The sequence below is a fragment of the Lotus japonicus genome, chromosome 2 (assembly GCF_012489685.1).
Source record: "Lotus japonicus ecotype B-129 chromosome 2, LjGifu_v1.2".
Classification (NCBI taxonomy): domain Eukaryota; kingdom Viridiplantae; phylum Streptophyta; class Magnoliopsida; order Fabales; family Fabaceae; genus Lotus; species Lotus japonicus.
The window spans coordinates 63,233,488-63,249,650 of NC_080042.1; the positions used below are offsets into that span (position 1 = coordinate 63,233,488).

Below are 16,163 nucleotides of genomic sequence, written 5' to 3' on the forward strand. Positions count from 1 at the left end.
CTATCTTTCCAATATTCGAACCTTTGACCGTCGAACATGGGAGGCTTTGCATTGTAACCGTCTCTTTGAGTTTCACTGGTGGTAGCCATTGTTTTTCACACCGGCCCGGATCACTGAACATTGTTAGGTGTGGTAATCAGAACTTGCGCTCTGATACCAATTGAAGGTATGAAAAACGGTAGAAAGGGGGGGTTTGAATAACGTTTTCAAGATAAAACTTCCACCTTAAAGATTTTGACAAATCTTTTCGATAACTAAGTGCTAAAGATAAGAGATAGAAAAGCACACAAGGATTTTTATCCTAGTTCACTTGATAAATCCCTCAAGCTAATCCAGTCCACCCGTCAAGGTGATTTCTTCCTTCTTAGAATGAAGGCAATCCACTAATCAGGTAAAGTGTTACAACTGCACTTGAAACCTACAAGTGAATAACAATTACACTGACTTAGCTTACACTAAGATTCACTCTCTTAGTCTTCTCTAGGATCCGATCAACCTTGATCTCCTAAAGGTAACTAAACAAACTGTTTAACAAAGAATGTTTACAAGAAATTTGCTTCTGAAAAGCTAATAGTAAACACAATGAATTTCAGATGAAAGAATGCTTGAAGATTTTTGAATATAGCTTGCGAGAGTGTAATTCTTCCAACCGCATCTTTCAATCTTCAGCCTCTATTTATACTCCAAGGATTAGGGTTTGAACGCTGCATGTAAATGCTACCGTTGGAGGGCAGTTCTGGAAATTCCAGCTTCAGCTGTGGCTGAGAACGTTAGGTAGGTCGTCAGGATAGTACATATGTTTTTGTACTTGGATAGCGACTTGACCTTTAAACCTAGGAGACTTCTGATCAGGGGAATGCTTCATCTTGGAACTTGTGGAGCCGGTTGATCAGAGTCAAAGGGAAAGCACAGATCCTCTGGACGTTGTATCTTCTGATTCTGAACTCAGAGGGAAGTACGGTGTCTTCAGAGTTTCTTGCTTCTGGACATCAGAGTTTTCACTATTCAGCTTCTGGATCTTCAGAGTCTTCTACACCATCAGAACATCTGAACCATCAGAGTTTCTTGGTTATCAGAACTTCTGGATCTTCAGAACTTCTAGTGAGCTGAGTCCTTATCAGAGCTTGATTTACTTCAGATCTTCTGAAGCTTTTCCACTGTTCAGACTGAACATGGACAATGCGAAAGCGTTGCTTAGGTCACTCTTTAAGTACAGTGCTTCTGATTTGTGTGAGATTGAATTGAGGTCAGAGCCTGTAAATAGCACACTCAGAAAAACACGTTAGAGTACCATAATTGTTCATATCAAAAGGTTAACTTGTAATCATCAAAACATAGAGTTGTACTACTAGATCAAAACTTGATCTTACATATACCATAGGTCTGAGTAAAGCCCTTCGCCACCAAGCGAGCCTTGTACCTTTCAATTGACCCATCTGAATTATACTTCACAGTAAACACCCATTTGCATCCAACTGTCTTCTTGCCATCTGGTAGTGTCATAGCACTCCAAGTTTTGTTCTTTTCAAGAGCTGTCATCTCCTCAAGTACAACTTCCCTCCACTTTGGAATTTCTAGAGCAACCTGGACATTTTTTGGAATTTCTACACTAGACAATTTTGAGGTGAAGGCAGACAGAGATGAAGACAAATTTGAATATGATATAAAATTGGAAATAGGGTGTTTAGTGCAAGATCTAACAGGTTTTCTAATGGCAACAAGATCATCTATATCAGGATACAAAATACGACTCTCAGAAACAGAGATAGACTTACCTTTCATTTTCTTAGGAGGTTGATCATTCCCCGGTTCAGATTCCTGACAGTGTTGAGATGTGGACTCATTCCTTTCTTTGTGGTGCTTTTTCACATAAACCTTCCCTTTCCAAGTCCTGTTTCCTACTTCAAATCTGTTCTCTTTAAGTGATTCATTATTTTGTGGCATTTTAATTAGATCATCATCATCCCTATTGTCAAGATTCTCATTGGTTTCTTCATGAGAAAATGTAGGCTCTGATTCCCCAAGTTCCTTACTCATAACAGGAGTAGGATCAGATAGAGTATCTTGGCCATTTTCTGTTGGTGCAGAACTATAAGTCTTAGAGCTTTGTGGTACAGGCAAAGATAATTTATTTAAAAAACTCATGTCCTCAATTTGAAACGAGTCTTCCTTTATATCCCCCCCTTGAAGATGAGTGTCATTAAAAAAAGGTTTATTTTCAAAAAACGTAACGTCCATAGTGACAAACATTTTCTTGTTTTTTGGATCAAAACATTTATACCCCTTTTGGGTTGGGGAGTATCCAACAAAACACATTTTATAGCACGTGGTTCAAGTTTTCCAACATTTTTATGTTCATGAACAAAGGCTATGCAACCAAAGATTTTTAATGTCAAATCAGTTGAAACACGAGTACTAGGAAAACATTCTTTGAAAGTATTAATTGGAGTTTGGAAATTGAGAACTTTGGAGGGCATTCTATTAATTAAATATGCCGCTGTTAAAACAGCTTCGCCCCACAAATAGTTTGGTACTTTACTTGAGAAAAGTAATGCTCTAGCAACCTCCAATAAATGTTTATTTTTTCTTTCAGCAACTCCATTTTGTTGAGGAGTATTAGGACATGAACTTTGATGTACAATCCCATTTTTTAGGAAAAAATCATCCAAACTAGTGTTAAAATATTCTTTGCCATTATCACTTCTAAAGACTTGAATATTTGTTTGATATTGGTTCTGCACCATTGTACAAAAATCCTTTACAGTCTGACAAACATCTGATTTCCCCTTTAACAAGTACACCCAACATACTCTTGAATGGTCATCTATAAATGTGATGAACCATTTTTTAAGAGAAAGTGTACTTGTACGGTTAGGGCCCCAAACATCACTGTGAACAATAGAAAAAGGTTTTGATGGTTTATATGGCTGTATTGGAAATTGGGAACGATGATGCTTTGCAAACTCACATGCTTCACATTTAAGCAAAGGAAGGTTCTTATTATAAAATAACTTAGGAAACAAGTGTTTTAAGTAATGAAAACTAGGATGACCTAATCGTAAATGCCATAACATAACGTTGTCATCATTATTATTCAAAACAAAAAAAGATTCAAAGCAGGAACTTATTGTTTTTGGAGGTAGTTGTGATGCAGATCCAATGTCAAGGTAGTAAAGTCCTCCACTCTCCTTAGCACTGCCAATCATCTTCCCCGAGTTCAAATCCTGAAAGACACAGTGAGAACGGAAAAAATTGGTTTGACAATTTATATCTCGGGTTAATTTACTAACAGACATTAAATTACAGGATAAGTTTGGAACATGAAGGACATCGTTAAGAGTTAACACTGGAGACAACACAACTGACCCTTTACCTGCAATGGCTGAAAAAGAGCCATCTGCAATTTATTTTTTGATTACCTGCACATGGACTATATGAAGAAAACAAGGTGGATTCACCTGTCATGTGATCCGAGGCACCTGAATCTAATATCCAAGTATGACTGGGACTGACACTAAGACATGCAGAATTACCTTTTGTTGCTATAGAGCAAGAAGGGGTTGAAGACTCGAGGAGTTTGAGCAGTTTGTCTAGTTGTTCCGTAGTGAGCGGAAGCTGAGTCGAAGAGGATTGCTGCCCTTGATCAGAATTACTTGCTTGAAATGCACGACCACCTTTCTTCTTCCAGTTAGGAGGTTTTCCTATGAGCTTCCAACAATTTTCACGCGTGTGCCATTCGCGCTTGCAGTGATCGCACCAAGGAACTTTGTCTGACCTTTTTCCGTCGCCGAGGTTCCTAGTAGCCAGAGCAGAGCCTTCAGATTCAGAACTTCGTGGTGTCTTGCCCATCATAATTCCTTGTCGTGCCTCCTCCCTTCTGATTTCTGCAAAAGTTTCACGAAGAGTTGGCAATGGTATTTTTCCTAAAACTCGACCCCTTACCTCATCAAGGTCTGTATTTAGCCCAGCAAGAAACATGAAGACACGATCATTTTCTTGCCTCTTGAGAAACAGAACACTATCTTCTGTACACCTCCAATTGTCATCATAACAGAGATCTAATTCTTGCCACAGGGTCAACAGCTCATTGTAATAAGCAGTTACACTCCTGTCACCTTGTTTAGCCTGCCATAACTTTGATTTTAAACCAAAGATTTGGGAAGAGTTTTGAATATCAGAGTATGTTTCCTTAACAGCTTCCCACACATCCTTTGCAGAAGGCAAAAACATGTAAGGCTTACCTATTCCAGTTTCCATAGAGCTTACCAACCAAGCAATAATCAAGGAGTTTTCAGATTTCCATTGTTTGTAACGAGGGTCTCCGCTTTTTGGTTCAGCTACTGCTCCTGTTAAAAAACCAAGCTTCCCTTTGCTATCCAATACCAAGCGAACGGTTTGGGCCCATTCATTATAGTTCTTCCCATTCATCTTAGGAATATTGACCTTGAGGGAGTATGAGGAACCCTCTTGGTCATTGCAACCTATATTGACATTAATGTCACCATAAACATTGTTGTTCCTGTTTTCATTGTTGCCGCCATTACCGCCACTGTTTGCGACGAACTTTGGTGTGCCATCTCCACGACCACCACCATTACCGCGGCCACCGTCGTCTCCTTTGCCACCGCCATCACCGTTGTTGACGCCCGAGTCAAGTGATTGTTCGCCGTGGTTGGCTGTGGATCCGGTGTAGGCCTCTGCTATGGAGGGCCACCTATTGCGACCTGCCATAGGAGGCTAAATGGGTATGTGAAACGGGTCGGGGAAGGAAATAGGTTGATCAGACTAGCTGTGGAAAGCTCTACAGTAGAAGTCCCAACCTAGGGCTCTTGATACCATATTGGAAAATAATAGGTAAATGCTGTTCTATTTTATTCCTCAGCCAAAGGCTGGTATTTATAGAGAGGATACAATTATTACTCCTTGAATTAAGGAGAGAATTACTACTCCTTGAATTAAGGAGAAAATTATTACATATAAAAAAGTCAATAATAGAATCTCTAGAATTGACTGGAAAACAATAAATACTGATATATTTTCCAACAATACGAGTTCCACCTTATTGTACCAGAATCACATATATCCAAAACCAATTCCTACAAACCCTCCAAGCATAATAAAGGTTGTGAAGACCACTCAAACATTGAATAGCTAAAGAATATTCCTGACAGTTCCTACTGAATTCGGGAGAGAGGTCGAATTTTCAGTAAATCCCATTTATTTTTATTTCAATCATGTTATTTTTCAACTCTACAATTCTAATCCGAGTTATTTACTTTCCAATATTTGAACATTATTTGAATTGCTTTAATTTCTCAATCATTGGTAAAAATACAACCTTTAATAGTTAAAAACTTTGATTCCAACATGTTTTCATTTCTTAACTTCATTGTTTCGTTGGCATTTGTTCATAAGAAGTGCATGTTGATAGTTCAAGTTTTCCAGCATCCTTCAGCATTTTGTGGTGTTTATTTTCTGCATAAGTATTCAAAAATGATTTCTCTTGTTCATTTATGCATTCATGTATTATTTAAACTTTCAGTTTAAATGCATTTAGTATCTTGCATTTTAGTTTAAGCTTAGATGTTGGTTTTCCCTTCATTCGCCTACTCATCTACAAATAATTTTCTCTCTATCTGAATTATTATCTTACTGTCTGTTTGCTTGCTGGATCACACCAACTCCCAATATATATTTGCATGAACTATGAAATCAACCCTAAGGTTAGTTTGTTTTCCTAGTTCCTTGGGTTCGAACTTCGATCTTCACAATTTTATATTACTTGAGCAGAGTGCCCTAACTCTTAAATGTGTGTGTTGTTTTAATTTGCAACACCCAACTATCCAAATATGGCCCCAAAGCCGCCAACTTAGAGGAGAAAGGCTACCTCATCATATACCAAGATTCAACAACAACCTCACCACACTTTTCCTCACTCTAAAGACCCCTCCTACACTTAGGCTTCGACCAACGGAGGCCACACTCCACCACAATCGAATTATGATTGGCACGAAAATGTGGGACGTGAGAAACTAGGATCACTGGTCATAAACCATGCAAACTCACTTTTGCTAAAGTGAAATCCTATCTCTCCTCAATAGTATCAGGCTCCCTTCTCTTGCTGGACCAAACGATAACCCGAAAAATCACAATCCCTTAATCCACAATCATAACAAACGTGTTGGGCCACCCGAATGTGCAAAACATCTGGCAAATCACCACCAAGCTTGTCAAACAAGCAGAGAAGATCATTAAAACCCCAAATACAAAGTCAAGGAACTACAGCCTCAGCCTTAGTCCCTTTCACAAATTCCCAAGTTTTATATATGTCTTGTTCCTCATACTTGCATCTGAGAAGCGTGAGTCGGATGAGTACGCAGAAACAAAATGTGATTCAAAATGCATGCACTACCTCCACCTCCACACTATCCTTCCAAAGCAAGCACAAACCTCCGCCCTAGACATGCCATATTCCAAACACTAGATCAGAAAAATGTACCTAGAGTGTGGTATGATTGCACTAATGAGAGAGTTTAGAGAGAGAGAGAGAGTAACTGAATTTCATGTATTATTGTCAAATGAGCAAAAAGTCTCTTACATTTGATAATCGATTCCTATTTATAGGGGTGAGGGTGTGGGCCCCCGTATGCCAGCCTGTCCTAAAGGGCTGGTTGGGCCGCATGTGTTGGCCCAAGTTATAAGCCAAGTGACCCGCCGGTGGGCGGGCAACCTTAGGGAGTTGCCCCTATAGGGGCTCGCCCGGTCCAAAAAACATTTGAAAAACTACCAAAACCACAAAGTGCTAACATTTTAGCTGAAGGCTAACATGTTTTCATGAGAGTGCTAAGAGCTTCTGAGTGGTTGAGCTTCCACAAAGCCCAAACTGTTTGTAGGTTCCCAAGCCTAAGACAGTTCCACAAAAAATACTCATTGAGTATGGCATGGCTGCCCCACAGCCTCTGCCAAATCAAGAGTATCATTCATCTTCTTCAAGGGTGGAGACACACCACATAAAATTAAACATAATCCAATGCAGTTATTCAATAATTATTTACATCAATTGATCAGTGAGACAATCAAACTCCATATTCCAACTCAAACCAGTATTTTATGTATCAAATTGATTAACTCCAAAGTTATAAATATCACAGACAAAGCAGCTGCCTTATTGTTGGACATAGCTCAAAGATTTCTTTGATCTTTACAATTAGAGCAGAGCTATAACAGATTTAATCATTTTTCTAAAGAATCAATTGTTCAGCAAAACTTCGCCTATATTTATATATAACTACCACCATCACCACATGGCTGTATCTTTCTAAATAGCCAAAATATGTTCGTTGGGAAACCCCAAAATATTCCCCTCCAACATGTGGAAGCAAACCCCAAAGAGCATAGTAATAGATGCAAAAAAATGGCTGAAATCCTGACACCCAGTTTAGGCTTTAATCCTGGAAGGCTCTCCTACGGCATCCTCCATTCTTGTGTACCACTCACCAATACGAGTGTGCTCCACCATATCCTTCCCAGACCTCAAATAGCGTATGGGTCTTAAAACGCCAAAGACAGCCAGGTCAGCAAAGTTAGGCTTAGACCCTCCTGAAAAGACAGAAAAGTAATCATTGATAATATCCAAATAAATAAAATAATTATTCATTACAATAGCACTTGCAAAATAAAATAGAAGTAAACGCTGGAGAATTTATGTAGCTAACCCTTGAGACTTTTTCATAGCTAAACTTACAAATAGATATGAAAGAGTTACTTTCTTATGTGCAGGTTCTTTCAAGGTTAATCAAACAAGTGCAGTGGAAATATTGTGATAAGAGCCAATCATGACAAAACCAATATGTTATCTGTTACACATGCGCTTCGCCAAAATCCACCATAAAAGAAAATTAAAACATTAAAACATAGTGAGATATCCTCAGGCTTCAGTTTCACACACAGTGTGAATGCATGCTCTTGTATTAGTATAGACTTATTTATTAACTCAACAGTAGAGGACATACCAAGGAACTCCCGGCCATCCAGAGCATCTACCCATGTTTCTGCTGCCTCATAAAGAGCAGCACGTTCATCAGTGATGTTATATTTCTTCTTAAGTTTCTTAGAGACAAAATACATGGCTGCAGCTCCAGCATACTTCACCGAAATTTTTTCCATAAAGCCAAAATTGCCTAAAATAACAATAAAAATGAAATATGTTCACATATTATCCAGTTTGGAGTTTAATGCAGCATGATCAAAGAAGATTAAATAAAAAAGCTCAATTTCAAATAGCATAAGTGTTTCCCAGCAAGGTATACATGAAACAACATAGGTAAAGATAGGTTTAGAGGCAAATTGATTCCTTGCATGTCTGCATATATCTTTTTGTATATGCATGATCCCATCTGAACCTCTTCAAAATTTCAATGGCCACATTTTCAATAATTAAAATGGTATCCGCTTATGAAGATTCCACCACTATGCCAAACCAACATTTTTCAAGTTACAAAACTATGGATGAATGGAGGTCCGTAATGCAGATCCTTTCACAAATAAAAAATATTAAGTATTATCCGAAATGAACATGTGCCAAACACATAATGTAACGTGTTTTACGTCTTTTCTACATTGAATTTCTTTCTTGGCTGGATAACAGGTATCAGACACAATTTTTTTTTAAATAAATAAAAAACTTAATGGGAACAAGCCTCAAGAAATATACCCGAGGTACACACGACATGTACAAAATGACATACACCAAAAATGAAAATTAAAAGTGAAAAACGTAAAAAACACTAAAGCCTTTTTATATAGCAAAAAACTTAGTTGGAAAAACATTAAAATATACACTCAACTAAATATAAATAATAATAGCAAAGGCTAGCATGACTTACCATTGCTCGTTATGTAGTCAAAGGACTCAAGCGCTTCAGAAGTATTTCGATATATGTTAGGTGACAAAACATGTACCAAATGATTATCAACCCACCTACAACAGAAGATAAAAATTAATTATCCTAGTGCATGCACATGCTAAGCTAAAATAGGCTTCAATTATTTCCCCTTTTGTCTGAGTTTCCTATAACAAGTTCAATTAACTGACAGCAAGTCAGCAACTGAGGTTACTTATATCACTGTAACTCACAATCCAAGCAAAGCGTCAAATTGTTCGGAAATACAAATTTTAGTATATAAAATTAGGTGCTATGTTGAGCACTGAAAAGTAGTGTTCCCAAAAGAAAAGTTGGCAGGTAATGTCCACAGCCTGCACCTAACCTTTCTTACTTAAATTAAATGAATGGTATTGATGGTGACCAGGGCTGGAGCTAGAATAAAAGAATAAGAAGATGTAAATATTTAATGATGAAAGACCGAAATTCCTTTTCTTTTATTGTCAATAAAAATTATGAGCCAAGGGACCCCTTACATTCAACATAGTGGTGCGCTAATCAGGAAGGACCAACAATACAAAAAAGGAGATGCAGAAGTGAACAATTGAAAAAATATGAAGGTTGATCGAAATCTTACTCATAAAGATATTTAGTAAATTGTCATTATGCATAGAAATAAGATTCCTATAACAAGTCATGTGTAATAAATAACGGCTGAAACCAACCTCCACATCATAGAATGAAAGCTAAGAATTAACACAATCACAAAGAAAGAGAGCAGCAACAAAATTTATGATATTTTGACATGATAAATGCCCAAGGATATATATTCTTGTTAGCATGATAGCCCACCACGTTTCCATGCATACTACAGCTAAAAAGATGGGTGAAATGTTATATAATCATTCCCAAATATATTTTTTTGATCCTAGAGCGGAAGAGTAAAAGGAAGAAAGAACCAAAAGCAGAGGAAGAAAGCACTGTTATTAATGGCAGAGAGCCAAAAACCCGCCATATTTGACAAATAATGATGTTAGGTGGCGGATTATGGAAGGATATCGGCCATGGTGGAGAGCCAAAAACCCAACCCACCATGAAATTCCACCATAGGGAAGGAAAGCTCTCTCTTTACATCACACACAAATCTCCTTTGTAGTTGGTTCAAATGAAAACAACTTTTAAAATTGAAAAAATGAAATGAAATGAAAAACGATATTAAAAAAGGATTGCTGCATCTTCACCCTCTTGCATGTTTGATTGACAAAAAAAAAAGGACCAAGAAAAAGAAAACCATACCGCCGCCATTTTGTCTCTTCATCATCCTCAGACGTTGCATGTGCCTTTTTCTTTGACAGAATCTTCTGCCCCAGTTCATCAATTATAGCTGCAAATAAAAAGGAGGTTACAGTGGGGCTTATCTAGCGGGAATTTTCAAAGGGAAAAATGTCAAAAACCTGATGAGTCATTTAGCTGCTTGCCATCTACCATTAATATTGGCACCTTCTGATACTCAGACCATTTGATTTCTTTCTTGCTGAGTGGGTTGACCTCGACAACTTTGTAAGGTATATCATAGTAGTCCAAAAATGCTGGTAAAGCAATTAAAATTCTCAGCAACAGAAACTAGAAAAGTGCTGCGAATGCTCAATGGAAAAACTATAGAAATAAAAAGAAAGACATGGAGCAGAATATACCAACATCCTAGCACACGTTCACTATTATTTGTGAGATAAATCAATGGGGATGAAAGGAACCAACCAGAAATCTGTTATTATTCACCCAAATCCCTAATTCTCAATTAGGGAATCAGAGAGAAATACAAAAGTCCAAACCCTCTTCCTAACCAAATTTCCTCAATGATACCAAAGATACCCAAACTCACTCTAACTCTCTCTTATTATAGGTAACATTCCTCATAAACCCTGAAACCCACTAACAAACTACTAACACTTCTTAACTACCAACTAACTAACCCCGAGTACCTATCAGGGAAAAATAACCTCATTTAAAATTGTAAATTGACTGCCAATGTACACTACTCTTTTTTCATCGTCCTTCTATTTCTAGGACTTAATGCTTCCATTTAGAAGCTTTACATAACAAAATAAGTTTCCAATGGAACTGCACCTCGGTGATCATACTAAAAAAAGGAGTTCTTCATGCATAGATCAAATTAAGCAAAGCATTATCTATTACACTGCTAATGTATTCATTTACACATGTAGGGAATTCTACAATTACACATCTTAATTGGACAAAATACCCCTTTTATTTATCTCTTTCTTGTTTCTACTCTATTTAAGTGATGTGTGTATATAAAATTTCCAATTCCTGATTTCACCAAATGACCAGAACAAACCAAAACTCATTCTAATAATACTGAATCAAACACATGGTGTTAGCAAATCACAGTTTGAAGAACGTGACGAACATCAATTGCAATTTACAGCAAACTACATTATCAACATCACACCAATCAAATCCTAAAATTCCCAAAATGCAATGAAAGGAAAGAGAGATTTCAGTTCACCTTTGACTTTATTACAGAAAGGGCAAGCCTCGTACTGATAAAGAACGACCTCATTCGGGAGAGCTTCCGGCGGCGGAGGTTCCTTGGCAAGAGCTTCCTGGGAGAAAGAGGCGGCAGTGTACAAAGCTCCAGCGACGCCGAGTGACGCGCCGGCGACCGGGCCGATGAGGTAGGAGAACCAGCGGCGGTGAGTGCGGGCGGCGCCGCTGCTGTAAAGAGCAGCCTGGAGGAAACGGTTGGGGACGGCGACGGATGAGGCGGAGCCGGCGCCGCTAGCGGCGGCGAGGGTGCGGCGGAGAACGGAGGAAGCGATTCTCATAGTGTGTGAGATTTAGAAGCAACGAGATCTGGTAAAATATGGTTGAGTTGTTTAAGGTTGAAGGGTTTATGTCGGTTTTGCAGATCAAGAGGGTTTTAGAAATGAGATTCTAGATTTGATGGTCGTTGAAGGCTCACGTGGACATGAATTTTCTTCACATATTTTCCTTTGGGAATAACTATTTTCACTATTCTCACCTTCCTCCATTTTTCATTTTCCCAAAAATTGAAAAATAGATAAATAATAAATATTTGATTATTTTTCCGGAATTAAATCCCCACTATGAAAGGACGAATTTGGATCCTTCACAGCAAAATCCTCTACCACAAGCCTCCAAGCAGTTTTATGACCATTGATTGCTATATTTAAGGGTTCAAACGTTTGATGGCACTCGCAAGATCCATAGTTGCTGAAGAGGATTTGAATTCGTTCTTTCACAATTACTTTCCATTTACTTCATCGTGGACTGAGAGCTCCAAGAGCACACCGTTCGCATCCCCTTTTGTATTTTCGTCGCCTCCTTCTTTCATGTATGATCTTTCATAGGGTGGTTCCTCTGTTTTTTCTAGCCTCCATGGTTGTAAAAATGCAGCAAGAAAATGAGAAAGAAGGAAGAGACATAAAGCAAGAGTGTAAAAAAAATTGAAGTGAATGGAGCTCCGGTTGAATTGAATCAACTTTTTTTTTGCTATTAGGAGCCATTGTAACCCACCCTCTTCTAAAAAGAAATGCTTAGTGTTAGAAAAAGATATCATAAAGAATGGAAAGGAATTCATCCTATTGGTCAAAATTACTTTAATATTGGGATATTTCCATTTGTATTCCACCAAACCATTGGTTACAAAGAGGTATATGAGTCTTGCGTGTTTCATCTTCGTAAAATATAGTGTTGCGCCTTCTCAAATATGGTTCACTATCCTCATATGTGCTTTGCAACTTATCAATGAGGCCATTTCGATCAACGTCATTGTTAGGGCCACTTGAGTCTCGAGGTTGTGTCACCTCCCTTCACCATGTGAAGTCTTCTCTTCTCCCCATATGTGAAGTTTTCCCTCTTTGGGTATGTTTGGTTGGAAGAGAAAGGGAGAGGAAGGAAAGAAAGGTAAAGAAAAGAAAGGGAAAGGAAAGTGAGATGATTTTTTAGGTTGTTTGGTTTGAGAGAAAAGGTGAGAGGAAAGAAAAGGTCATATTTGTGAAATGACATAATTATCCACAAATAAACTTGTCAAACTAATAGTCCTTATTATTTTATGAAAATTCAAACTATGCGCAAATTTGAGAGTTGTTTGCGAAAAAAAATCTATTAAAAATACTTAAAGTCATTGATATAGTTTCTTGAAAGATTTAGTGATATATAAAACATGATAAATTGGATAGTCAATATCAATTCTCACACATGATAATTAAGAAAATGCACTCAATGTATTAAAAGCTAAGTTCATATTAATATTTGTAGCAGGTCAACAAATTACTTTAACTAGGATAGAGCCTGTTTGCCCGTGCGATGCACGGGTAATGTTTTACTAAATCAATTATTAATTGCATTGAGTAATTGATATATACGGATTAATACAATGATATATTTATTAAAACATACAATTTTAATTAGTAAAACATTTATATGTCATTATTATCTTTCTTTATGTCTAAATGTTTCATCTTACTTATAGATAGTAATTGGATAACTCTGTAATATTAAGTTTGGTTCACATTTTAAATAAGCACATGGCTTGTGAGTGTGGATTCATGATCCATTGCTAATATAAATCTATAGTGACTAAGATAAAGCACAAAAATGAATAAATAATTTCCTTGTCCATGAATTTCCTTATCTTCTTAAATTATTACATTCTGTACAAAATTGACCCTTTTAATATGAACCATTGATAATTTGCTATAATCTCAACAATGTAATCTTTTACAATACATGGTTCATCACAATAAAGCAAGTCCAAAAAAAATTCAAGTCATGCTTGACATCTTATATAAAAGATTATTTTTCCGCACCTCTAAATTTTTGGCTGATCATGTACCTCTATAGTAAAATCTGCTTGATTCAAAACTTTTCTCCCTCAAATTTTAATAGAAACTGAAGAGAATGATGAAGAGCATGATAAACCAATACCACATAAACCTCCTCGTTAGTTCTTTCATAACGAACCGAAGAGTTCACCTCCTCGTTAGTTCTTTCATTTACAGACAAAATGATAACACAAAAAATCTAAGGAAAGGGGTTTCATCTCCTATCTCAGAAGAATGAAAAAGACATCACAAAAAACATGATTTCTTGGGCCTTCAGAGACTAATCAATGAAAATAAATAGAACTATTCATTACACAATTCTTGGAGAAACAGTACCCTTAACAACCCAAGAATATTATGCATGAAAAAAATATCATACCTTTTGTACTTTGTATATGAGTCTATAATTCAAGAACTCCATGGCAAGGCTAAACCTTTCAGCAACAAACCCAAATAAGAAAGTGGGGGTGATAAGACATAGGGAGAAGTAAGAAAAGAATAATGAAATGAAACAAAAAAAGAGATTAGGAACACTCAATAAAGTTAATAAGAGACCGAAGTAAGTACCATTTCAGAATTTGATAAAGACAGGGATAGTTCATTATCACCTCAGGAGTGTATCATATTAAGAAAGAAAAGAACATGTCACAAGGACCAAAATCACATAGATTAAGTACGAACCAAGTTCATCAACCAAATTCAGTTCACTTCAACTATCAGTCATAGCTATCCATTTTCTACATTGACTACCCTTATATTGAAAAAGAAAAAATATATCCTTTGAATACATTAGATCATGCCAGAAAGCTCTGAAGTACATGAGTTCAATTTTTCTAAAGTGTAAAGCAAGTAGCTGAATTCAAAAGACTCTGATATCATGCCAAAAAGCTCTCAAGTACCTGAGTTCAATTTGTCTAAAGTCTAAAGCAAGCAGCTGAATTCAAAAGACAGAGTCATAGTTATTCAATGAAACTAATAAAGCTTGCAAAATAGGTTAAAACTCAAGCAATGTTGAGTTTTCCATAAACTGTGGCTTCTTAAAAGATCCTTAAACTTCCAAAACTTGGATAAAAACCTTGTGATCATCATTTTTCTTACAACCAATGGAATTAAGAAAATCAAAGAAGAGAGTTGGAAACTACTTGGGCAGTAGTGTTTAGGGCCTTTTTTTTTCACTCACATTGCCAGCAAGGCTATATATACTCTAAATTTGATGGATCAAAGCCTCACAACCAAAAGTAACTCTAAATCAAAAATAGCTAGATAATCCAAATTTAATTATTTAAAAGCTAAGGTTTCAAGTAAGTGATAGTTATTTCCAGTAGTCTGAGATTTTATATGTACTATTTCAATTGCAACCACAATAGATGAACCAGTTATTACAGAAAGGAAAATTCCTATCATACAGCAAACACCATGGCTATTCTTTAAGGACATGATAAAAGGAATGCATATATGAATTTTACAACAGATGCACTTTTATCAATATTAGCAAAATAAGATGCCAGATCAAACTCAAAAGTTGCGGACTAAAATGATTGATGAAATAAGAGATAGATGATTGAATTTGAAAAAAGGATATAAACCTTATTAAAACCATGAAGAGCCTCAATCATAAAGGTTGAATACATAGAGAAAGGCAAACCAGTATCTGCACAAAAAGTAGAAGTGATATTTCATTAAAATATAGATGTTAAGATTGATAATAATTCTAAAGCTCAATTATCACAAGCCCCATCAAAATAGCATACCACTGATCAGCCATACCAACAATATAATGATAAAGAAACTTCACCCCAAAACATAATGCTCCAGAACAGGATATCAAATAGAAAATAATGAATTGCAAAGCATCAAAGTAGTTCAGGTGAAGTTGAAGATGCACTACAATGGGTAGTGTCCATCATAAACCATAAACCAAAAAATAACTTTATTCTTTAGCAATAAGAGGTGTCACAACTAAAAAACATACCTATTCAATAAAAGTGACTGGAAATAAAAAAACTATAGGCATTTGGACAAAATAAGTTGGCTGAATCAATTAATCCATATATGTAGTCATAAAGCATAAACAGAAAAGTTAATAAACACAACAGACAATGAAGAAATAGCAAAACACCAAGAATGACAGGCCCCTTTAGGCCTTTTTTACACTAATGTAATATCTAATCACAAAAGGCTAACAAAGTAACTGTAACAATTTCAAATACTTTTCTCAAATGGAAACTTGAGATACATTTAAGATGAGCTCACAAACATTAAAAACAAATCGAGAAAATAAACCTCTAAAGGGTAGAAAAAGTAGTCTAATACCCAAATATTTGCATGCCAAAATGAGCACTGAGATTTTCAAATGATAAAATTTTAAAAACCAAGTTTTAAGCTTCCTGAGCAAATTTTTGGATTAAGT

General features: G+C 36.5%; 1 protein-coding gene across 1 annotated transcript; it reads right to left on the reverse strand.

Moving 5' to 3' along the window:
- Positions 1–7,088: 7,088 nt before the first annotated feature.
- On the reverse strand, positions 7,089–11,882 carry LOC130738792 (uncharacterized). The gene is made up of 6 exons (XM_057590944.1): positions 11,413–11,882; positions 10,337–10,471; positions 10,179–10,266; positions 8,886–8,980; positions 8,013–8,180; positions 7,089–7,599 (listed from the first exon to the last, which is right to left on the reverse strand). The coding sequence occupies exons 1-6, from the start codon at positions 11,729–11,731 to the stop codon at positions 7,439–7,441; spliced, it is 966 nt and encodes a 321-aa protein (XP_057446927.1). The 5' UTR covers positions 11,732–11,882; the 3' UTR covers positions 7,089–7,438.
- Between the last annotated feature and the right edge of the window lie 4,281 nt (positions 11,883–16,163).

Bases quoted from the DNA above. Each gene is read 5' to 3' on its own strand.
- LOC130738792 (XM_057590944.1), bottom strand. From the start codon at position 11,731: ATGAGAATCGCTTCCTCCGTTCTCCGCCGCACCCTCGCCGCCGCTAGC. The intron at 10,267-10,336 runs GTTTTTGACATT...TTTTATTTGCAG, and splicing joins GCAGCTAAATGACTCATCAG to CTATAATTGATGAACTGGGG. The intron at 8,181-8,885 runs GTAAGTCATGCT...TTGTTATTTTAG, and splicing joins TGACTACATAACGAGCAATG to GCAATTTTGGCTTTATGGAA.